At 39.1% G+C, this 25,431-nt stretch overlaps 4 protein-coding genes across 4 annotated transcripts; 1 reads left to right on the top strand and 3 right to left on the bottom strand.

The window, feature by feature from the left end:
* Positions 1 to 560: 560 nt before the first annotated feature.
* On the top strand, positions 561 to 1,937 carry CBG27423 (the record flags this gene model as incomplete). Its single annotated transcript, XM_045238814.1, has 4 exons — positions 561 to 1,499; positions 1,582 to 1,650; positions 1,725 to 1,778; positions 1,830 to 1,937. 4 exons carry the CDS (start codon positions 561 to 563, stop codon positions 1,935 to 1,937), a joined length of 1,170 nt encoding a protein of 389 aa, XP_045099790.1.
* A 1,700-nt stretch (positions 1,938 to 3,637) lies between these two features.
* CBG16264 lies at positions 3,638 to 8,856 on the bottom strand (the record flags this gene model as incomplete). Its single annotated transcript, XM_045238813.1, has 12 exons — positions 3,638 to 3,741; positions 3,789 to 6,361; positions 6,447 to 6,669; positions 6,721 to 6,821; positions 6,902 to 7,557; positions 7,582 to 7,586; positions 7,691 to 7,961; positions 8,182 to 8,303; positions 8,353 to 8,436; positions 8,583 to 8,611; positions 8,658 to 8,770; positions 8,824 to 8,856. The coding sequence occupies 12 exons, from the start codon at positions 8,854 to 8,856 to the stop codon at positions 3,638 to 3,640; spliced, it is 4,314 nt and encodes a 1,437-aa protein (XP_045095882.1).
* A 2,267-nt stretch (positions 8,857 to 11,123) lies between these two features.
* On the bottom strand, positions 11,124 to 12,853 carry CBG16265 (the record flags this gene model as incomplete). The annotated part of the gene is made up of 4 exons (XM_002643518.1): positions 11,124 to 11,345; positions 11,465 to 11,629; positions 12,155 to 12,280; positions 12,746 to 12,853. 4 exons carry the CDS (start codon positions 12,851 to 12,853, stop codon positions 11,124 to 11,126), a joined length of 621 nt encoding a protein of 206 aa, XP_002643564.1.
* A 9,729-nt stretch (positions 12,854 to 22,582) lies between these two features.
* Positions 22,583 to 25,138, bottom strand: CBG16267 (the record flags this gene model as incomplete). The annotated part of the gene is given in 11 exon segments (XM_045238812.1): positions 22,583 to 22,813; positions 22,929 to 23,086; positions 23,202 to 23,381; positions 23,392 to 23,698; positions 23,742 to 23,927; positions 23,975 to 24,092; positions 24,138 to 24,261; positions 24,309 to 24,404; positions 24,449 to 24,557; positions 24,879 to 25,079; positions 25,130 to 25,138. The coding sequence occupies 11 exon segments, from the start codon at positions 25,136 to 25,138 to the stop codon at positions 22,583 to 22,585; spliced, it is 1,719 nt and encodes a 572-aa protein (XP_045095881.1).
* Between the last annotated feature and the right edge of the window lie 293 nt (positions 25,139 to 25,431).

Raw genomic sequence — 25,431 nt, 5'->3', positions numbered from 1 at the left:
GAAAAAAATATTCCGAAGATAGGGAAAATGCGAAAGACACTGATGGTTTTTTGAGAAGTGAGAAACAATTTTCGGTGACATAATTTCTGATGAAAATTGCATGTTCACGATTTACATGGCATGATAACATGTTTTGTTTTTTGTACTCTTTGGCATGCTAATGATATCAAAATCAATCCTCAAATTTTCGGAAGTTCGTTGCTAGAATTCTTAACAGTTTTGATATTAGCTTCTTGACAACCACTTCTTCTGCTATTTTGAAATCTGTGTAGAATTCTTATAAGTTCAACAACATGAATCTCCCACATATAGTTTTCCCACACCCGCGGCACCATGCCAAAGAACACACACACACAGAAACTCTGCAACGACTCACATTGTATTTTTAATCTCTGATAAAGGGAGTCAGAGAAAGGGATCGAAAAGAGATATACTACAAAGGCTCTCACGTAGGCTAATTGGGGGTGGAGCCTTTTCGTGGAGTTCTAGCTTCAGCTCATTCATTCTGAAAGTTTTCGAGCATTGTCTCAACTATTTTTCAAATCGGTCTACTCCACCAAATGCCACGTTACACCCCTGGAAGTTTTGTGATTGTTCGACGGTCTTACCGTTTGAATCTTTCCGCATGGTACACGCCATATATCTATGGTACACCCCAGTTGGGTCGTTTCGACGTTAAGCTTGTCCTTCTACCTTCGGTTCGTCGGATTCGGATTCTTCCATCGTCCACTGCAGCCATTCCAGCGAGACCTGGAGCTCGTATTCCAGCAGCACCAGTACTCCCGGCAACGATTGCTCCAGTTGCTACGCAGCATGCAACACAAAAGACGCCTGGAACACAAGCTTACACCCCTGGAAGTTTTGTGATTGTTCGACGGTCTTACCGTTTGAATCTTTCCGCATGGTACACGCCATATATCTATGGTACACCCCAGTTGGGTCGTTTCGACGTTAAGCTTGTCCTTCTACCTTCGGTTCGTCGGATTCGGATTCTTCCATCGTCCACTGCAGCCATTCCAGCGAGACCTAGAGCTCGTATTCCAGCAGCACCAGTACTCCCGGCAACGATTGCTCCAGTTACTACGCAGCATGCAACACAAAAGACGCCTGGAACACAAGCTATTCCACTAGCTGCTAGCAATCAAAACACTATCCCATCAGTGGTCGGTCCACCAGTGATTCCAGTACAGCAACTCGGAGTTCCAGCTGCATCATCAGCACCACTTTCTGTGCCAGCTGCTCTCCCAGCTCCTCGCGGCCCTTTGAATACTCCAGCAAGCAATGCTATGGCTGCACTGTCTGCACCAGCGATTCCACTCCAAGCAGTGGCATCCCCAGTCCCACCTACTCAGCCAGATCAGCAAGGCATTCCAATCTCCATTCCAGCCGGACTGATCCCTAGCTCTGCTCCAATTCAGCCTGCTGCGGGTCCTCCTCAAACTCCACAAGTTGCTTTCGCTGCTCCACCCGAAACTGACAACGATCCACCAATGCTTGAGGTTAGTAGTATAATTTCGTTTTCAATTAAATTGAAATTAGATCAGAACCTCGTTCTAAGATAAATCATATCATTTTTTTTAGTTCCAGCCACCATTCGAGAATGATTACTATGGCCACAATGGCAGCGATCCGGAAAAAGAAGACCTATGGGTAAGTGAATAGGCACAGTTGAAAGCTGTCTTTTTGACCGATTCCATTTCTCGAACAACGTGAATTTTTTTCAGGAGAACGTTCACTTTTATGGCCCAGGCGTCTACCGCCTCATCGATCCACTATGTGTAAGTTCTGATCTAATAAATTATTTTCATTCTTTACCGGACAACTTTCAGCCAGACCTCACCAAAGAGCAAGCACAAGCTGCACAAAAGGTTTGGGATACCGTCCAAGCTTATATGAGGGACATAGTTCAACAAGGACCCGAGGATCTTCTCAATTGAAAATTTGAATATTCGCTTTTTATTCATATTTTCACACAATTTTTTTTGTTTGATTTAACTTTCTCCTTTAAATGTTACCTCCCCATTAACCTTCCCCAATTAAATTTTACCTCTAATTAGCATCATCTCCTTTGTATCGCTACCTGAATATTTAACCTGCTGCCGAATTTAATAAAACAATTGTTATCCAGAAGTTACATTTATCAAAAATTGATGTTTTATACAGAACATCAGCTTCGAAAAAAAGCTTCAGAGTCAAAAGTGAGACATTTTTTAAGATCTATAGCTCTTTTTGAATTCGACTCAATGTGTCCAATGACGTATACAGACTACAAATCAATTTTGCAAAAATGTTCTATTTCGAGATATTCAATCTTTTCAGTGTTAATTTCCGTTTTAGGCGCTTTTTGTTTTCCGGTTTCATAAACCTTTTTTAACCGGAAAAAGGTGGCTATTTTGAAAACTTTTTCTACTCGTTTGGACTTTGAAATGGTCTGCACGTACCACCTTTACGTGGGAAATGACTAGGGAAGTTTCTGAAACAGGTTGTCATGAATAGTTATTTTCAGTTCGTGATTTTCTCAGGGCTACAGATTCAAAAGATATCCAAGATTGCGAAATATTGAAAGTCCTTAAAGATTCTAAAATAATAATAAAAAAACAGAAACTGATTTTCAGCGCTTCTTCAGAGCTTCTCGTTTAAACACTTCGGATTATTTCACAGAGATTCAAAACGCATATTAAAATACAATATGAGATTTTGAGATACTGGATCCTAATACTTTTAGTTGCATGTATTTTCAGAGTTTCCATTTTTAGAAGAATTTGATTCCAAATCTTACAAATGTTCTACGTAGGATGAAGCCATTGAAATTCTTGAAACCTGCGGGACGAACAATGTTTCCTGGTTAATCCTTTGTTTCAGTTTTTGAATTCGAGTTGTTCGCTCTCTACTCTCATTTTGTAAAATGGATTAAAGATGAGTCTTAATCTGGAAAAAAAACGGGGAAATGTATTATCGGAACTAGCGGTTTGAACTCTTGGTAAGTCAAAAAATATGAGGAAGGAGTTTTTTTTTCGAATTTTAGACTTTAAAACAATCGTCGGAGTTTGAAAGTTTGGTAATCTGCAAACTGCACGTTTCCGATGTTCCAATCGGAGCCAGAAAAGGCTTGCCTACGGCCTGATAGGTCTATCTCTACGTTTCACTGTTACGTAGAGAGAAGCCTTTGGAATTTGTTCGGTCTGTGGCTAATCTAATCCTTCTATTCAGTTTCCAAATTTGTTTTTTTCGCCCTTTTCTTATCTTGTTTAGTGGATTACAAAGGAGTCATAATCCTTATTGGAGAACAATTGGGACAGGTTTATTCTGGGAAGTTTTAGTTGTTTGAACTTTTCATAAATCTCAAGCTATTTGCACGTGTTCCTGGAAACTGCATGAGAAAAAAGCGTGGAAAAATCTGGTATCAAGGAAAATGTGTTTTGGTTGGAAAAGTCTTTTGAATGAATTCTGACCACATTTATTCTGAAGATCAACAAATTAAAGTCACAAATGAAAATAAAATATTAATTTCGAAATAATATTAATGCAAAAATAAATAAATATATTTGAAATTATAAATTAAAAAATGACAAAACTTTGTCGTTGTTTTCCCGTCGTAATTGGTGTCGAACCGAAAATATACATAAATAATGGAAAATTAAGCGAAAACTGGAATCATCTCGTCGGACTGGAACAGGTACTTGTTCAGGTCCTCATTCTCTACACCAGTGTCGTTCAGTGGGCTCTCGTGATTCATTGAGCCTGAAAACAAGGGGATTACATTCATTTCTTGGTATTTCAAAACTCACTGATATCAATGAAATACAGCTCATCGTCAAATGGAGAAGCTGTCGTTGCCTTCAAGTCATGGTATTTGGAGTCACTATTCTTCTTGCACATTCCCTTGTCATCCTTATCCTCGAAATTCATCTCCAACTCGTAACCCAGCTGGCAAGTACAGGTCACTGTCTTCTCTGAGCAGTAACTGTTCTGCACTAGGCATCGTTTTTCCTCAATTAGGGTCTCCAAGCAATAGCCACCTATCGTTCCATTCTTTCTCTCATCTACAGAGTCCATGAAGATAACTGTCGTAGGGTCATAACATCTTCCAGCAATATTTGCGAATCCCTCTGGACACGAGGCGATACACTTTCCTCCATGGACCAGTGGTTTGCTAGTTGGGCAGATACAGTAACCGTTGTCACATGTGGAGTTTGCTTCACGAGCACTACATTGCTCATCCGAGATACAACCCTTTTGTCCAGCAAAGAGGATCTTAAGACACTTTCCATCCATATTGAAGAATCCTGGCGGACACTCAATTTGACCATTGGGAGATGGTGTTGTTTGTTTGTTAACAGGCTTGTTAACAGCTAGCATGATAGAAACTGATGAGCAACACTGGAACCTGTTGTCCTTTTCAGCAAAGACACATGAGAAACCGTCTGGACATGGTTGCTGGGAGCATTCGGTGATTTGTTGGTTGAATCCGATCAGTGGGCGCGATCCAAGAGGACATCCACTTTGAGATGCCTGGTTGTTAAAGGCAACACCGGATCCCAAGTTGAAGTTGTTATTTCCATTGTTTCCAAAATTATTATTCTCTCCATTATGATTTCCATTGTTGTTGTCAAAGTTTCCAAAATTGTTCTCCGAGTTTTGATTCTGTTTATTTGCGAATTGCTCACGAATCTTTTTCTCCATCTCGGCTTGAGCTAGTGCTGGTGGCAAGATTCTGGCGTTATCAACTCCTGGAATTGGATCTGGCATGGCCACAGGTCCCATTCCTGGTGCAATTGGTCCTCCAAGGAATGTTTGTGTCATTCCTGGAAAATTCGAGGATGGTTGTTCTGGGGTTTCGAGAAGGTCCACATTTTTTGCTGGCGATGCGTAGCCTCTATCAGGGTTCACAACATGAACTGCGGTGTCAATTGGAGCGCAACAGTAAGAGTCTTGCTTTTCTGGAGAATAGATACATACATATGGTGCTGTAGTTGGGCATGGAGAGAGTTGCATGTGACAAGTTGGAGGGAATCCGTCTCTTGAGATATATGGAATCTGGCGGGGTGGACAGAATCCTTGAAATCTGTCGCTGAGATCTCCATGGGTGCAGCAGATGAATTGAGAAGATTGGTCAGATTCGAAGCAAGTGTAGCCAGCTGGACAGTCAGCACGCATTGGAGAACAGAATTGTCTTTGATTGGTGGCAGGATTCACGTAGGCAACACCACGAAGGCATTGAGGTTGAGACATTCCCATTCCAGTACCAGAAGAGCAGCAGAGATGGTGTTGAGGATTTGTGGATGGCATACAGCTATATCCCTGTGGACACTTGTTGCTTCCAGCTGGGCACGCCAATGGTCTTCCTCCGTACTCAAACACCGAAGAACCTGCTGGACATCTGATCACATTGCTGTTCGTGCAGCAGACAGCTTGACCTGTAGAAGAAAACTCGCATTGGTATCCCGATGGGCAAGTGTTGTGCACAAAGTTGCACTCTTGGAATTTGTTGTCTAGACCACGGAACGGTGTCTCGCCGTTTGCACACATTGCTTCTTTGTTGTTGTTGTGGTTGTTGTTTGTGGCTGATCCTTGATTGACTCCACGGTTATTGTTGTTCGTTGGACGGTTGTTCGGGCTTGGTGGCTGATATTTTTGGCAGCAGATGGCGAGTTTCGCCACACTCGATGTCATACATTTGGAATCTTCTGGACATCCGTCAATATCCACTTGGCAAACTTGAACTTGAGTTTTGTCGAGGAAAATTGGAACGTAACCCTTTTGACTACACTTCGGTGGAGTGGTTCTGCAGCACGATCCTTGCTTGAATCCGACATCTCTGAAGCATATATGGTTTTTTGGGCAGTCGCCAATCTGGTTGACTGTGCAGGATTGTCCACTGCTGAGGAGTTGTGGTGGGCATGGAGAAATATTGGAGAGAAGCTCAGCAAAACTGTCTGGCTCGAAAGGTCTTCTCGTTTTATGAGCTGGTGGTGGTGGTAGCGGGCGGACTGGTCGTTGGGAAGAAGGAAGTGGTCCTGAGCAGCACATGTGGAATCCTGGAGCGGTTGCAGATTCGAGGCATTGGAAGTCTTCTGGACAATCGTCTCGTTCGATGCTACAGGCAACGACTGAATTGGTTCCAGGGATGTTATATGGAATACGGTTGTTTGGACAAGCAGTTACCGCTTTACAGCAGATTGGCTGATTTGTGGAAGACTTAACACAAGATGCTCCACTAGGACAAGTGGCTCTAACATTCAATGTGCAAGTTTTAGGAGTGATCTCTCCTTCTTCTGTGAACGGATTCATTCCGCGTGGGCAGAGACCGAAAGCACTGGATTGGACGCAAGACTCGGTGCAAGCAATTTTGTTGGTGAATCTGTTAGCAGTACCGCCACATCCTAAAATTTTTGATTTTCAGATTACAGTTCTCTTTCTGATTTTTCTGACAAACCATTATACACAAATTGGGAGCACTTCTTCTTCGACTTATCATAAAACCACATGCTTCGTTGAGTGGATCCCTTGCTCCGTTTCCTCTTGACATATTTGCGTTACAGGCGTTTTCAGAAGTAGGACAACAGAAAGCGGAATCGTTGCATTCGTATCCAGCAGGACATGGGTCTTCTTCACTGCATCTTTGGAGCTCACTGTTTGGGTTTTTAAGAGGAACAAGACCGTCGCAAGCTGAGAATTATATATTTTTTAGTTTTAATATGACTTAGATACGTTGCTTACCATTATCAGCACTGTGAAGGCAGAAATTCTGGCATTGGTCAATGGTCTCGAAATTGTTTCCGTTTCCGTTACATCCGTAGTAGTGGAATGGTTGGCATTTTCTGAATATTTCAAAGTCTTACTTTTTTTTTGAATGATGACAACTTCAGTTTTTCAACATTTTTCAGCAACTAAAACTCACTGAGTAGAAGGATTGAAGTAATATCTTTGAATAGTCAATCCTCTCCCAAAGCACGGAGTCCCCGCGGACACCATTTCGTTGCACGTCAATTCCGGTGTTGGGCAGCAAATAGGGCTCGGTCCAAATAGCGGAAGTTGGCAAAAGTGCTGATTTGGGCAAGTGTCCGCTTGTGCAAGCGCACAGTTCGCATTCACTGCGCCAACTCGATGCGCTTGACCGTTGGGGCACTGAGTGTCAACACAGAATCCCTCGCACTCTTCAAGTGATCCAAAGTTATTGGCATTTCCTCCGCATTGGGTGAATTTGAAAGAACGGCATGTGGCAGTAGCGATATCGAAGTAGTAACGTGTTGAGGATTTCATTGTCGATGCACATTGAACACCACCGTTTCTTGGAAGGGAGCAAACTTTCTCTTTGGCAGGGCAGCAGTATTGAATTCCAGCGTTACTGATACAAGAGTGGCCCTCTGGGCATGGTGCATTCTCGGAGCATTTCATTGGCCCGTTGTTCAATGGAGCACCTGCTGGACAGACGCTAGCGTATGGGCAGCATTTTTTGTCATTGCAAGAAAATCCGTTGGGGCATGGCTTGGTGGCAGAACATTGGATGTTTTCAAGTGGCGTTTCACCTCCAGGACATGATCCTAAAAAGGGGAACTTTTAGAGAATAGAAGAGGATACAATCTCTTTTGTTGGCTGCAGTGATTTTCGTTCTTCGGCTCTTCGACAAGACAAGCGTCTTTTTTTTCAAAAAAGATTTCGCGCAAAACAGGGATATCGTATTACTCACCCATAATTTCACCATCCGGATTTGAGCAGCAAATGAATTTGTTCAAGTATTGGCTCTTGCTACAAACGTATCCTGCTTTACAAGAACTTCCATCAGTTGGCGAGCATTCAATTGGGTTACTTCCTCTTAGTTGAGGAGCCGAGTTGATAGCACATCCCATATCTTTAGCGCAGCATCTTGTGGTGGTCCCGGCAACCAATGTGCATCCAAATCCAGTTGGACACGAGTTATCACTGTCGAGAACACAAGAACGTGGTTTTCCAGTAGCCATCTGTAACAGGAAAAAAACAAAGTAGACAAATATTTGGCCTTTTGGGTGTACGGGTGGCTAGTGTGTTTTTTTTTTGGAACAAAGAATCATTCTTCTCTATTCGCTGAGGTCACTGTGTTTTCCTTTAGTTTTTAATTCCGGCTTCTTAAGACTTCTGACCACCCAGAAAGTTTATGAAAACTGTGCAAACACGGGGCATCAGAATGGACAAATTTCTTACCTCGATGTATGTAACGCGTCCTTCGCCGCAATTAATCTTGTCATGGGAACTTTTGGCGATTGGAGTTGGGTTCTGACAACAGTAGGAAGAGCCGGTGCGCTCGTAAAATTGACAACTGTATCCTGAAATGAGCATGGGGATAAGAATACCAAGCCATAGTGATAAACAAACCATCTGGACAGCTGCTGATGGAAGGATTGCAGGTAACCGGTGCAGACAGAATTGTTAATGGGATTCCCTCTCCACACAAGTCATCTAAAATTTCAATAATAAAAAACAATGTCTATATATCAAGGTCTCGCCTGGGGCTTGGAAAAACGGCTGAGAGAAAATATCATCTATCGGATCGTCCGCTTGCATTAACGAGTCGCATTCTCCTGTTTCACTATTGAATATTTTACCACTAGCGCATTTTCGTTTAGAGAAAGATCTGAAAATCAAAATTTCAGAATTTGAAAATTTTCGAAAACTCTTACCCTTCCAAATTGCAGTATAAATAGGATTCAGGATTTCCTGGATCTGGCTTTTTGATGTTGGAAGTTGGATCACATTCTAATCCTGCTCGGACTAGAAGGATTACTGTGGATATCTAAAAATTTAGAGAATGAATAATAGGACAGCAAGATGTGATAAATAACTCACACTGAAGAGGTGCCTTATAGTACACCAACGCATTTTTCTGAAAAAAGGAAACATTTGAGAAGAAACACTGAATAGAATTTCACGCCACTTGAGTAAAAAAGAAAAAAAACAATTGGAAAACTAAAACGTGAATGGGATATGGACCCCACACTAAGACGATATATATGACTGATGGGGTGGAGGTGGCCGAACACGGGGCTTCAAGTAGGCACATGCCCTGCCCTCCTTCTTCAGAACACGAAACCGGCTCCGTGTACCGCCCCATCGCTCCCCTCCGCGCTACGGTCAAGCCACCGGAGCTGCTGGTGTGGCTGCTACAGGCAAACAGCTCAACGCGTGTCTGCCGCGCGGAGAGTGAGCAACATGACCCAGGATCCTCCACCTGGTGTCACACTATTTCGAGACGGCGCCCGCCTGTTTTTAATTGGCGCTATGCCTTGAGGAGGAAGCATTGTTCGGCACCTGTGTGTGTGTCGTTTGTTTTTCGATTTTTCGGTTCGCTTCTGGGGGGCACTAAAACTGATTGGGGGAAGAAAAACTATGGGAAGAAGAATCGGAAGCCGCGCCAAATATGCTCAAAGCGTTGGGGAGCTCAATGAACCAGGGCACGGAAGGAAAGACGACGCAACAGGAACAGGAAGTTTTTCGAAATGTGATTTTTCGTTCCTAATTTTGATAATTTCATGAAATAGGATTGGAAAGAGGAGAACACAGTAAGTAGTAAACATAATCCAGCTCAATAACATCGTTTTTTAAATTTCTCTGAAATCTGTTATCTGTTTAGACTAAAAGTTTCAGAAATTACATGTTAAAAACCCTTTTTTGTAACGGTCAATTATTCTATAAAGGCAAACATTGAGCAGATAAGCGTTTCAGCAGATAATTATTGGAAAAAAACTACTAATTTAACAAGATTTACTTCATTCACATTTCAGCCGAATTTTCATTTTTTGAAATATGATTGCTCTACAGTAAATTATCCAATAGAAGACAACCCCATAAGTGCCCTTTGAGCTCAATGACCTAGGTTCATTTGAAAGATCTCAAAAAGCGGCCAATTGATAAAATGTTTATCACAATATCAGCAACATTTTATCAGTTCGCCAATTTCCAACATATTTCATGTCAACTGATGTGAGATAATTTAGCTCCAAGTCCACGTATCGGTTGGACTTCTATCACAGAAGTTACCGTATTTGTTTCATGACAATACTGAATTTCGTAATATCAGATGTTTTTTGAATTTTGAATGATTTCAAATATCTGAAAACACTTGAGAAAACACATTTCGAAATTTCTAGCCGGAAAATGTCCAACAACTTTTTTGGTCAGAAAAAGCTGATCGTAAATTTTTTAAATATTTCACAATCCACTTTCCCTAAACCTGTTTTTGTATTGTTTAAAACAACAAAAAACCGAGGAATTCCATTTTTCGCTCTTCTGTTCTTATCCTTCATTTTTACCGCTCATTGTTGTCCCGAGTACATCCTATCACTGTTTGTGTTCAAAAACATTGTCAAACAAAATGCGCATTTTTCTAAGGGGACGTGATTGTTAGGAATGTTTCAAAGATCAGAGCAAATCAGGGGATCGGATTCATTTTTTGTCTTCAGTTTGGTTTTAAAACCACGTCATTATAAAAGTGAAATAATACCAGTTTCTTCTTGAAACAACACTGTACTTTGTGCTTCCTAGTTCCTTGCGAATCACTTGAGGAATAAAAGCTCTTTTCAAACAAATTAATCACCGTTTTGTCGGGTCGTGACTAGTTTCTTCTGTTCGGTTTTTTTTCTTCCTCCTGCTCGGGGAGTAATGATTGCGATCAGATGTTCAAATGGCACAAAAAGCACACGTCAGTCCGAGACGTATTATTTCGAGTGTGTCTGGGACGCGCGCGGAAAGAAGTGCATGAATCATAGGCCGTGTCCGGAAGGTAGAAAACTATCATTTGTTACGTTTGGAATAGTTTATTACACAGAAAATGAAGGGGGAATTGGTAATAAATGGGAACGGGAACCTGTACTACATATGGGTTGTAGATCTAAATACATTTCATAATGCAGGGTATGTTGTTGTGGTTTTTTTTGTCATTTTTGGTTTTTAAGAAGAGGAGCTAAAGACAAAGTAAACTGCTACTAAATGTTTCAAAGCTGGGATTCTGAACCCGATTTAAGAGTATTGTTAGTTAAGAATGAGACGAAAGAAAAAAAACATAGCAGGAAGATTACAGCATTAGTTTTGGTTTTTTTTTTTGAAAAGTGGAATGCGATTTGAGTTGTCAATGCAAATTGTCATGTATTCTACATATGAGTCTCTTTAGCGATTCTTCTGAGTCCTGGGCTAGTAGTAGACGACATGGTAGATGATGGTGATGATGCTCCACGTCCTGAATCACGCCCATCCAATGAGTACGACGAGGTGGGCTCTGGACTTTTAGCTCTGACAGAAACGATGCAATCATCCAAATGGGATTGGAGCATCTCGCAAACTCGCAACGAGTCGCTCAGCATTGTGTCGTAAACCTGAAGCGAAGGTTTTTGAAATTTCAAAAATACGAAATGTGATAAACCCTTTTTTTGAGTTTACTAAGTCTTTTTTGAAGTTTTTTCGAATCGCTGAAATGTTTTTCTGAAAATTTTACCTCTTTCTCAAAAATGCAGTTCTTCATTGAGTTGTCCTCTTTTTTGACGACTCTCGCATGCTTCGGAATGCTTCTGGCAACTGTTGGTTTCTCATCACCAAATGTCTCGAGAGCCTCGACAAGTGCAGCTGCTTCGTCTTCCAAGAGAACGTCCATGGAGAAGGACTGAAATTATTTCAGATTTTTGGGACCTTGAGAAATCAGGTATTTTCAATGATTTAAAATTTAAAAAACGATTTTTTTTTCAAACGTCCCTCGGCTTTAAAGAGTAATGACTCAGTATAGTTAAACTGAAAGCGTCTGAAAATTCGGTAAGATTTTTTATTCAACTGTGATCTCAAAAATTGGGAGAATTGCCTACGAGTTAACATTCGAACTATTGTCAACACTTTAATAGGATTCCGCCCAAACCCCAAACCGTAACTTAAAGCTTATGTATCTCTTCCCCGTGTAAGATATAAGAAAGTGTGGTTCACTGACAAAATGTTTTGTTAATTGACCACTTTTCGATATCTTTCACAGAAAGCGACATAAATTGGCTCGAAGTAAAAAGTTTTAGGATCGTTCTATTGGAATGTTTACAGTATCCGATTTTTTATCTCAATTTTTTATGAGTCCCATTTTTTGCACATTTTGCTGTTAATTTAATCGTTTTCACTCTCAAATTAGACTATCTCAACATGCACAAACCTTCCCAAAATCTTTTCCATTCTTCGACACCTTAGTCTTCTTGTTCTTCTTGCCTCCATCCATATCAGCAGGCATCGTGTTGCTGTTCACAATACCTTTGTTTTCCTTTCCAGTTTTTTCTTTGTCCTGAAACGGGAGAAATCATTTAAAAATTCTTAAAGTGCAGATTTGGGTTGTTTACACTGAGCTTAAGGACTCACTACTTGAGAAGTGGGGAGTGATGAGCAATAAGAGGACAAAAAAGATCTAGAAAAAAGACAAGGCAAGAAAAAAAAACTACTCCTTAGAAACTTGGAGTTCATAGTGCGTGAAAGATAAAAGAAAAATTGGCAACGAGTGGTGTAAAGCGGCACAGAGATCCGTGGGAGAGTGAAAAAAGAAGCGGAGCACTTGTTAAAAACCTCTATGTTTTTCAGGAGCGCACATCCCAGGGGGACATATCAGCAGGCCCGCCCCGGGTATCCTTGTTGTGAATTGGCTGGTGTTTGGCGTGACAAGAAGAAGTCACACGCTATTGTCATGTTTCATGTTTCTTTTTCCGGAATAAGAAAAACGAGAAGAGGGCTCGTGGATAAGCGTCATAAAACTCACATTTTTCTTGGCTGGCGACAGGACCACTCCAGACTGGGGCACATCCTCAGTGACTCGTTGCTTCTTTCGGCGGAATAGCGAAAGAAATGGAGACTTCTTCTCACTCATTGGAGAATCTGGAATTAGAAATTGACAAATATGGAAAAAAGACAAAGAGGTGGTGGTTTTGAAAAAAGGGTCGTAAAATGAAATAATAGCGGAACGATACAGTGTTATAATAAGAAATAAAAAATATATAGCAAATAATTTGGAGGGTACAAAATTTGAATTTTTCAGGTTTCAAGGGATCCCGAAATGCTGATTTTGCATCCCAATTACCCTAAAATTTCCAAACAAATCATTAACGAAAAATGGGGGGGGGGGTAACTTTTTTTTCTTGTAGTACTTTAAAAAAATCAGAAAACCTCAAATTTCATATTCAAAAATTTGCTGTCTCAAAAAAATTTTCTTTTACAAGAATTTCAAAATATTTTGAATTTTAAACTTTTCAGAGAGTCTTGAAAATTTTAAATAATAGGAAATACGTTTTTTTTCCATCATAACTATTGGTTCTGAAGTTTCACAATTGTTTCTAAATTTAGCCCGATTCCCTTTTGCCCCATGAAAGGATAAGACTAGGTGTGAAAACAAGCGAAAGTGTCAAAAGGAGGTGTTGTAGGAAAAGAGATAGGAATAGTAACACAGTATAGTGTTGCGAATCGAACTTGCGGAAAGTGATTGATGACAAAACTATTCACAGTATTTCTTTCAAACAGGTATAAAGAAAAAAGAAAAATTGTTTCTCCTTATTATCCAGAAACGCCAGAAACAAGCTAGTATATTCTGTATAGGGAGTATACAGAACTGATGAAATTGTATTTGTAAGGCAAGATGTCGAAAAACGGGACGAAATATGAGTCAGAGGATTCTGAAATACTCTTCCATTTTTGATTTGTAGCGATAGTAGTAGTGCCGTGAAAGTTTTCGAATTGGCAACTAACTGCAAAGCCATTTTTTCTCTCTAACATGAACAGTTGACTTATGTTTATGGTGGAATTAGAAGAAGCTGCCAGTTTGCTCAGCAAACATTCGATGAAGAACAAAAAAAAAGTTTGACCTTCTTTTCTGGGGCGTTTTCATTCACAAGATGCTCCATGAAGTGAAATTGAGAACTTTCTTTTTCGATATAGAGAAACTTTTTTTGTTTGTCTTTGCTATATGAAAATAAAATGACATCTTACTGTAGAATTGAGATGTCATGTATGACGTTGTTTGGGAGATGTTTATTTTGTTTTTCTCTGACTAGCTGGAAACTTTTGAGAATAATCAAAACATTTATAAAAGAATTTTGAAAATATTTGCGTAGAAGATTTGTCTGTCCGCCGTGCGGTAGTTATTAATTTCAATTCCTCTAAAAAATTGTTTGCTTGGAGCAAAAAAAATTAATGAGAAATTTGATATGGAACTTTGGAAAGAATCTAGAAAAAATGCGAAAAAAACATGGAAGTTTTCAGACTTTTTTTTCAAAATCCATAAAAAAGTTTTGATGACTTGAGGTTGGCAAAAAAGAAATAGCAATGGCAAACCAAACACTGTGACCCCTATGCTTCTTCAACTTCAATCCCCACAGGTATGACAAATATTAGGAAAATAGAAGAAAAAGAGAGAGAGAAAGATTTTTTTTGAGGAATAGCAGTATACAACTTTTTCCGCTGGGATAGTCTCTAATAGGATAATTACACAACGAGATCCCATTATTTTGTTTGAAATTATTATAGGCATGAACGATCCACGCACTTTTTGTACACCTCGCACTTTTTGTATGGTTACTTTTCAGGAGGAATCAAGAAAATAAAAACCACCCTCTCATTTTCCAGGCAAAAATAATCTGAATTGTTGACCCTGTCTATTCTCACCGGTTTAATGAACCATACGCTTTGATTTCAAGGTTTGTTGGTTTCTTGAAGACACCGAAACGCTAGGAAAAACGTGATAAGGCGCTAGGAAAATAAGGTTAGGGTGATGATTAGGAGTGAGTAAACTATCATGAAACAAACCTTCTAACAAATAGAAAAAGCTAGAGCTGTTAAAAGAAACTTTCAAAGCGGAGTGATCATCAGGATGAGCCCCGTCTAGGAATCCCATGAATACCAAATGGGTCTCATGAATAACACCACAACTTTTATGGTTTTGTGGCGGTTTCAATAAAAGGGGGGGGGGCGGAAGATACGATGGGCAGCTGATGGGTCCATGAAATGAGATGAGATGAGTGTCTATGAAATGCAAAGCAGAACAACAAATGAGATGGAGAAAAATGAATGAAAATATGATCACTGGAAAAATCTGAAATGTTATGAAAAATGGAATGAGAAAAAGCTAAAATATCAATCTTCATCTTCCGTTGGGAAAACCGTACTTCTAAAATGGAAAAACCGTACTTCCTAAAGCTAAGAAGCTAGCGGTCAGGTGTCCAAGTGAGAAGCCTATCTCAAGGTATGCCTCATAGATTCTCTATTTATCAGAATAAGACTAGTATCTGAAGAAGCTCGCCTATCCCTACAGTTCCCCCTCTTCAACTAGAATACCCTAAACCCCAACTGACAAGTAAATTACGTATTGAAAACAGTCATTAAGTGTTCAACGGCTGTTCAGCACACTTCCTTCATTCTGTCTCACCACACAAAACGAAATATGTCCAATAAAGAGAGGCGGAATAAATATGCCAGCTGGACCACCTGCGGTGAAGCCTAGACGAACAGTCGAGATGCCAAGGCAGAGTGAGAATTGAAATGAAAGTGAACGGTATTGAATTGAGAATGAATATGGGATTCGTTTGGGTAGGAGGACACAAAAAAAAAGGATCACATTTCAATCTGACAAGTTGGATTAGAGGAACGCTTAGGCGTAAAAGAGAGCGGGTACTTGAGAAAGGGTGTGTTTTGAGAGCGGGATTGGCATTGGAAATAAGAAGATTGCCTCGAAAAACTCGACGATCAAATGCGCAGATAATACCAGAAGCGCATCAGATTGTGATGGGCTTTCGGGTCCCATCAAACTTTTTCTAATCCCATGGATGCGTGTCTGTTTGTGCAATTCAGTTGAATTTCAATCTGTTTTCGGGAGAAGATAAAAAGAGAAAGAGAGAGAGAGAGAGAGCGGAAGTAAGCAGCAGAAGATAGTTTAGGGTTAGAAGGGTTGAATTTTGTGTCAAATTCTCCGGATAGCCAAATCACGAAAATTCAATCGGCGCAAAAAGGGAAGAGCACAAGAGCAAAGCAGATTTTTTGAGTAAAAAAAAGGAAAAAAAGGAAAAAGGATATCATGGGTCCCCTGAAAGGCGGGTTATGAGTTTTTTCCGGTTTTTGAAAAGCGACGAAGATCGGTAATGGCTCAGGTCTCGGGAAACTTTATTTAATTTCGAAAATCCAAAAAAAAGACATCACAGTTTTCGCAAAAAAATTGAAAAACTCAAAAGTCTTGGTAATATCTGTAATATCAAAATTGATACTAATATTATTGGATAAGCTGAAACCTGAGTTTCAGATGTGAAAATTACAGTTTTACAAAAATTCAACTTATTAGAATTTCTCAAACGAAATTCATTTTGTATGACACAATGCTACTGCTCAAACCGAAACAAAAATTTTCAAACATCAGATTTTCAAATACCGTAGTTTTTACATAGGAGCATTAGCCTTGATGAAAAATTTACACTTTCCGTCAGAAACTACGCAATATTTGACGCATTGGATCCTGATCCACCTCGAAAAAATTTTCTCCGCCAACTTAATTTATGCAAAAATACTCTCTCAATAAAAAGTGAAAACTGCCATACGGCGGCGTTCGAAAAATGAAACATCTGCCTGCAATATGCCGCGCACAAATAGGCGAGCATCTGTGATCGCTCAAAAATAGAAACTCAAAAAAGACTTATAGAAGAAATTTGAGAAAAAACCTCTCTCTTGGATACCAATTTTTTGAACACTGCGCGGAGTAACTGTGTAGCAGCCCGCGCAAATTAGTCATCAGCTTCTGAGAATGTTTTCTTTCGGCACGATCCAAAGAAAGAAACGTCCTCCAAATATGATTTCACAACATAGGCACTCATATCTAACTAAAAAATTTGAATTTTGTGCAGCCCAAAACTTGACACCAGAAAAATGCAAAAATTGAACATTTGGTTGGCAAGTGAGGAGAAGACATAGGGAGACCCCTATGGCGGAGGTCATCAGTGTTTGAGAAGAATGAAAAATTACATTTGAATACGAGTCGGTCTCTGTGTCCTCAGAGAGTCTTTTGATGTGGAAGGATACATTCCGCAACACTTCTCCTTGTTTTGAAACCAAAACCAGACAAACTCAGTAGCAAAAAAAGAAGAAAAGAAAGAAAAAAAGTTGGAGTGTCTGAAAATCCAGAAGAAAGATATCAATATTGAAGCGTTCTAAGAGAGAGAAAAGAAGAGAATAACATTTGTTGCGTCGGGTCTCTTGACACCCCGGGATATATCTTTTGCTCGGATATTACATTCGGTATAAAGTATGTGAGGGTGGCAAAGAGATAAAACACCAGAACGAACGGGATAAACGGAAAGGGTGTCGAGAATTGAGAAATGATGGTTTTTGAGAAGATCTGCTCTGAAATCTCAAAACGAAGATATTCAGGGATCAAGGATGTTTTAAAGAGTCCTCAGCGATTTCAAAATTGAGTTTTTGTCGTCAGTTTGAAATTCGTTTGAAATTTTGAGAATACTAAATTTCGACCAGCAACATTTATTTTCATCCGATTGTGAAACCAGTCACTTCAAATTTGAAGCGATGACAAATCAAGAGTATGAAGGAGAAGAAGAAGGGGTCGTTGAATGAAATCTAATGTGATTGGCTTGTTGTGAATGCCAGCAATTTTTATTGGGATCGGTGGGTTTTCTGGCATATCTTTTTTCAAATTTGAAAGTGACGAATACCGTAAAACCTGTATTAGAAGGGCCGGCCCTTCTATTACAGGGGCCTTTCAATTAGAGGGGGCCCTTCTATTTTTCCGGCCAGTTATTCCGAAACTTTGCATTGAAAAATTCGACGAAGTTTCGTTCAAAACTCATGAAAATCTACCAAATTCACCAATATTCAGCGAGATTTTCATCGAAAATTAGATTTTCAACAAACTTCTATTAAATTGTGGAGTTTCCGGAATATTTTCCACTGAAAAAGTACGGAAATTTTCTGATTTCAAAACACATTTTGAAGGGGTTCCCATTTTCACAGAGGACCCTTCTATTACATTGGCCCTTCTATTTTTCCAAGCCCCTCTCGGAGGACCCTTCTACTAGAGGGACTCATCTATTAAAGGGGCCCTTCTAATAAAGGTTTTACGGTATGAACAATTGGACGCGGATCAACATTTTTGAGAATGACTGCAACTTCGAAACAATAGAACGAAACACTAGAACCATCCAGCCTAGGCAACACGGTTATTAGTAAATTTGATAATTGTAAGGGAAAGATGAATAAATATGTTTGACAAGACCACAATATGTGATAATACATGATACTAATGAAAATAAAGATAGCGGCGTACTTATTACAAAAGAAATATATAATGTTTTCATTGACAGACGCCTAATTGTAACACATATTGTCTCCAGAGCATTGTCCATCACCAGCAGAAAAATGGAAATAAGGAGACAACCATATGATGGCAATAAAATTTTCGGATTAGAAGCGGATCGTAGGAAGAATCATGGCCCAGAATCTGCCCGATAAAATCAGTTCATAAATTTCGCGTCGTCGGAATAGAGGCCCCTCTTATTTTGGAACACCACACCCCCATACCGAGGTCGAGTATTGAGACAACATGCGGAAGAAAGCGGGAAAGAGGCTTGGTGAAGACGACGAAGAACGTGTCATAATTCTTTTGGTCAACAATATACAGTCTTGAGAGCTTGTATGGTTGGGGTGCTTAACCTCTTAACACTTGTAGTACTATATTACCTAAGGAAAACTAATAAAAAATAGAGGAGGTATTAGAATTTTTGTATGTTCTCTGAAGAACCAATCATCTTTAATTATTTTCAAAAATATTCGCCACTTTGCAAGATAATCAGGTTTTCTTCGTTCCTCTCCCAAGGTGTGATATTGAAGAAGATTGGCAGGTTGTCTCCGGTGGGTCCATCGGCAAGACAATAACCACAAAACAATCATAAAACAACAGCTGACTGACGGAGAAAGGATCTTCTTGCCAAGGAAAAGTATTAAGGACCCTGTAGGAAAGAAAGAAGAGGTCATTTGCAATTCTCTGGTGTGGTTTTTCGTCAGTTTTCTTCTCAAAGGGGGCGACGACAGCAGTTAAAAGACACCCAGTTGGCGGTGGGGCGAAGAACATAAATATTTGCAACACAAGAATGAACGGATTAGTGGACAAAAAATGGGGTAAAGAGGAGGATGGTCAGGAAGAGAAGACGTTTTTATGAGTGACCTGGCTTTGAGTTATGAAGACGGAAGGCTTCGAAAAGTAGAGGGTTAGTTTGAAAATTTGTTTTTTGTTCTTCTCGAGATTGGGACACTTGAAAAGAATGAGTAAATACTTTTGAGTAAAAAAAGATACAAACAGAAATAAGCAACTAGAATTTGCCTGACTGGGAATTTTGAAAGAAAAGTACAATAATCTTTCATTGGATTTTCGAATCAGATTCTAAAAATTATGTCAACAAGGTTCAATTCGCAACACAAAATTATGTTGCAATTGGAAACATCATGGCGAACATGAAATGTGAGATGTGAAATATCATAAAAGAGATATAGGTTATATTCATACGCCTATCACACCCCGCCATAGCAACAACATGCGAGAAAGTGAGAATTCATAGGAGGTGTCTCCATTTTCCTATCATCCCGAAAATGATTGGCGTCAGACCTTGGAACCAAAAAGAGTTTTGTGTGGAGGACCACCTGTCTAGCCGATGGGCGAAAAAAAAGAAGAGGTGTTTAATACACCAAGGCAGATGACAATGATATCCAATTAATCAATTAGCGAGTGAGGGTGTCAATTTCCGAGAGGAGGGGCAGCAGAATGTTTCGGTTTACAGATTAGATAACTTTTGACCACCTTCTGTCAAAGTATCAATTATATCGTAATCTAATTAGTGGAACGGATATTGTAAATGATACGAACCGAATTTTACATTCATTCCAGACTGGAAATTTTGGAACTTTACCAAATTCGAAATTTCCAAAAGTGTCTGAATTAACAATTGAAACTTTCGGAAAATTTGGAAGTTGCTGACAATGCAAAATTTCAAAACTTTCTAATATCTTAGTGGTTCAATAAAATCCAAAATAAATCGGAAATGAGGGTTCTCCTATTACAGGGGCCCTTCAATTAGAGGGGTTCTACTATCTTTCCGGCCAGTTTGTCCGAAATTTTGTGTCGAAAAATTCGACGAAGTTTCGTTCAAAATTCATGGGAATCTGTCAATTTCACCAAAACTTAGCAAGATTTTCGACAAATTTCTTTTAAATTGTGGAGTTCCCGAGATATTTTCTACTAAAAAACTACGGAAATTTTCTGATTTGAAAAACACATTTTGAAGGGGGTTGTTATTCACAGAGGGCCCTTCTATTTTTCCAAGCCTCTCTCGGAGGGCCCTTTTATTAGAGGAGCCTTTCTATTAATGGGTCCCTTTTAATACAGGTTCTACGGTATCCAAAATTGAAAATTTTCAGAGATTTCTGAATTCTCAGATTTTGAAAATTCCAGAAAATAGATCCCAAGTTCAAAAATTACAGAATTTCAAGAATTTGAGAAAACTCGTTAATTCCAGAAAGTTTGAATGAGTTATTTTCTGGGGTAAGTATGTGATGGAATCTGAAAAAACCCAAATAGTTTAATTTTTAGCAGTTCTTGATCAAAAAAAACTTTAGAAACATGTCTAGAAGGAATTCCATAGAAAATGACTGCTGTGGAAAACCGAAAATCTCAGTCAGTGAATAATAAAAAAGGTTTAGAGAGGCGTTCTCTAGTTCAATTCAAAAAGTGATGATGGGAATAGGGACATTCGGAAATTACACTCTCCCACACAACAACGGTAGTTACGTGATGTCCTTGTGTTTTTATCTCGCTTGTGGACAACGCAATTGTGTAACTTTTGGGATTTGATTTGAAAGAGATTGAATTTGACTCGTCGAGGAGGAAGAAAAAAAAAGAACAATGCAATGGAAGAGGGCAGCGGATTTCAAACAATAGTCTATAAAAAAACGAAGAGGAAGAAGAAACATGAAGAGCTCAGAAAGATTAAAAACGATGAAAAATCTCTGTTTTCTGACATCTGCTCCGGTCAAGTGATCTGCAATTATTAATTTTTGTGCTACTAAAGAATCTGCCACATGTTAAAAAATTGAAACATTTATTTTTCTCTTTTAAAAAAATACTCGAGGGGTTGTGAAAGAGGAAACTTGATAGCTCAATGAAATGGATACGCGGAACATGCGTAAAACAAGAAAAAAACGAGTGATGAAAAGCGAGAAACTTGAAAATAAACATAAAAAAGGGGCCTGCACAAAAAAAACACATAGTATACAAACAAAAAGTTTTAAGCTTCCCCCTTCACACCTACTTCTGAGGATTTGCATAAAAAGTGTAGTGGAGGAGGACCACCAATTAGTGAAAAAGCACTCGTAAAATGAGAAAATGTTATCTTCATGTGTTGGACCTCCAAAGAGTCCCCCCCCCTCTTTCAATCAAATCATTTTCAAATCAGAATTGATGAGATCTGAATACTTTACACACATCGAGGCAGCAAGCAGTGCCCTCCCATCAGGAATGATATACATACGATAGTCCTTCTCTTTCTTTTTCTCGCCAACGGCACCACATAATTCAATTGACACGATTTTTGAGTCAGTTCTATCTGACTGACTGGTGGTGTGTCATGTTTATGTGAAGTGTTTTGTGTATGTTGCTGTGGTCCATAAAAATGAGGGCAATCTTTTGCCATAGGACGAGATAGATTGAAATGACATGAGAAGACACAAACAAGAGGTGGGAGGGAGGGATCTGATTTCATTTGAGTAGCGTGGGGGGGGGGGGGTCTCGGCCACGTTCGTTTTAGAACATAAATCAGGTAAAATATAACGAGGGCCACGATAAGTGCGTCGAAGGAGACGTTGTAGTGGAACGGTGATGATTCATTTGTTTTGCTGGGAGAATTATTGGACCCGGATATATCAAACATGCTGAGTAATTGTATCTGAAAAATTATCCTAGAGGGGAGCTATTGAATTGATGAAAGTAGGCGAAGGAAAAAACAAGAGATGAAAAAGTACCTGTCTCTTCACCTCTGTGTCAAAAGCCGTCATAGTGATGAATTGGAAGTTGACATCTGGTTTGTGAAGGAAAACATCTCACTCCATTTTGAGGTAAAACTTGTGCTGAAAATTTTTTAATAATACATTTCTCAAAAATAACTGGTAACTATTTGCAAAATAAAGTATTTTGTAATGAGTTTATCAGGATACTCTGACTTGTGCAGGTTGAAAAAAATCTCTTAGCCAAATATAATTTATTGTCTCAGACTTATTTCTTCATTTCCATATCAGCCCCATTGTGAAGATTATCATTCTCGAGCAGACTTATGTTGTTCGAGTGAATTTCAAATTTTGGAATCTCACAGCTTGCAATCTGCTACAAAATATCTGATGTGAAATAGAGATAAACTAGAATGTCGTTTCCTAAATCTCATATAATTAGATTCAAAATGACAAACGTCAATGCTGTTCGAATTCTGGATTTAAATATTCAAAACCGAAATAGGAAAATTTTTCTGGTAAAAAAACGTTTTCAAAAATTATTCCTTGAAGAGAAATCGTTTTATTTGAGCAATAGGGAAGTTTCCGATAGAGAACGTTTCAAAAATCTTCGTTTCAAAAGATAAATTATGTAAAAGAGAATCATTGCCACCACGACGATAAGTACATAAAACCACCACTTCGATGAGACGTCGTAGTAGAATGGTGATGCTTCAGTTGGTTGGTGCGGGAAAATTACGGGACCCGGGTGCATTGGATATCTTGGCCAAATCGAATCGTTGAATAACTTTTTCTGAAAAAAATAAGTTGACACTCTAACAAAGTAAAAAGTACCACGTTTCTGAGGAAAAAAAAGCTGGAATTCAGGAAAAGAAGAAAGAATGTGGATTTGTATGAACCGGACGTACCCGTCTTGTCACTTCTCTGTCAAATGCGGTCATATTGATGAACCAAAAGTTGACATCTGCTTCATGGAACCCTTCCTCCATTTTTGGATAAATTCCTTCTTTGGTGTTCACTTCGAGAGCATAATAGTTCATTCTTTTTGGGTCGAGAGGTTCCCAAACTGAAATTTAAAAAAAAGTGTGATACATTTTGACATTTCTATGAATTTTAATTCCTCTAGCCGAGATGAAGAAATGAATTATATTATAAATTGTTTTGATTCTAACACTACTCACCTGGAGACGGCTCCCCATGTTTCGTAAAATTCACTATCATTTTTGAGTAAAATGTGTCCATAATATCCATATCAGGTGTATGATAGTCTTCTCTATGAGTCCCCACAAAATATTGCATATCGGATACATGACTAGATGGCTGTTGACTGAAAATTTTGAATATATTCAGACAAATTCTGGCTTTTCTTACTTGGACTGAAACAGAAACACTCTTCCGCCAACATTGATTTGAGCAGTTGCATAAGTAGCAACGGACACAAATATCCCTTGGGTAAATGACTCATGAATTGTGCCTGCTGAAAAAGAAAACTACTTTTTTTTTGGAAATTAGATTCTTTCAACTCACCTGGAGCACTATCATGGATAAAATTAAATCTATGCGCCACTTCATACGGATTCTCCCAATCCATAAAATTCCCGGCAATTGATGGATTTTCTTTGATTCTACGATCAAATCCATTTTCATTAATAGTACTTCCAATTATCATTTCGCGTGGCTAAGAAACATTCAATTTTTCCAAAATTTCGTTTGTTTATTACCACAGAATTTTCCTTGAAATCTGCTATACTCTGACCCAGTTTCATGAATGGTTCTCCTGGCAAAAAGTTCCACATGTATAATAAATCCGCTTCCATTTCTCTTTGCACCAGTATCAATTCCCGAGCATCCTTCGCTCTCAAACACTTTATCATTTCTTGGTCACTAGCGGTGTTAGGTGTATAACACTGCAAATTACATGTGATGGTCATTATTGTGTGCGTCTCGTACTAACCCCGACTCTCCGAGCGAAATCATAACAATTCTTGATAAGTAATTCGGGCATGTCGTATGTTGGTGGCGGGCTGATAACTGTAATTCTCTTTATGAGACGGCGAGCTGGGTCAATCAATCTATGCGTAGTATGGGTTTTTGAAAATGTTTTCTTGAAGGATTACCGACTAAATCCAAAAACCATTGAGATATGACCACCGGCTGAGTGTCCGAGAAGATTTATGTCATTTGGGTTGCCTCCAAAGTTTGAAATCTCTTGGTGGATGAAGTCAAGAGCGAGTTTGCAGTCTGAAATTTTGAATTGGAAACTGTAGAATCTATAATTATGAAAATACCACGAATTCCAAGATTGTGAGGAACCACGTTGTCGTCGCCAAAATAGAGAAGTCCAAATATGCCCATTCGATATGCAGGAATTACAAAAACGATATCTGAAGTGACAATAGAATTCTGTCAGCCTGAATTGAATAGATACCATTCTGAACGTATCTCTTCAAAATGAAAGTGTCATTGAACTGGATAGCAGATCCGGAGTTGATGCCTCCACCATGATAGTAAAGAAGTGTGGTGCAATTTTTTGAAACCTAAAGAAAGCTATATAACAAGCTAAGGTCTGTGGAGTGAAAGTGTTGAGACATGCAAGTTTTTTTTTTGAAATTTCGTTAGTAGCGGTCACTTGAGGAGTTGAACTTATGGATGTACCGTTGAAAGTGCCGTGTCACTACCAGCTAAGCTACGGTAGCAGAAGTTCCGCCGCTGACTAATTGCTCATATGAGAGCGTCATGATAGCCACTGTGAACATCGATCGCTAAACAAAGTCACGCCAGACCGCATACCATTCTTTCAGAAAAACAAGCCAAAAATTTTTCAGTGTCTCCCTTAATTCAATTAAGTAAAATCTCACCAAACACTTCTCACTAGTGAAGAAATTGATGTACAGACAATCTTCACTCATCGGTAGGTGATTTGTCTTAGTCTCCACAGAAGCATTGCTCATGCATGCTGGACTGTATTCTCTAGCATTCCTGACATTTTGCCAAGGATCTGTGAATTCTGCTAAACTGAATCTCAAGTTGCCGGTTGGTGGCTTGGCATATGGTACATTCTGAGTTTTTAAAATACATTTTTTTGAAGTAGAAAATTTTTCAAACCCACTTTAAACATGTATTGTTTTCCGTTAATCGTTTTACCTTCCAGTCTCCCATAGCTTGTAGATATTATCTTTTGACTAAACACTTGCAAAATAAGAATATGGAGAAATAAGAAGAAATTAGTCGTGATCATTCTGCAACATTTGATGTGTGAGCAAACACTCTGCACAGTCCCAATCACATTTTTCTAACTGACAGTTATCTGATTTCATTCATACACTACATATTATTTGTACAATAGAAACAATGAAATATTCATTTTAAATATTAGGCAAATAAATAACGTGACTCTTCCGTTATTGATTT

This window comes from Caenorhabditis briggsae, assembly GCF_000004555.2.
Source record: "Caenorhabditis briggsae complete genome, chrX, whole genome shotgun sequence".
Lineage (NCBI taxonomy): Eukaryota > Metazoa > Nematoda > Chromadorea > Rhabditida > Rhabditidae > Caenorhabditis > Caenorhabditis briggsae.
This window is presented reverse-complemented; position numbering and strand designations above follow the sequence as displayed.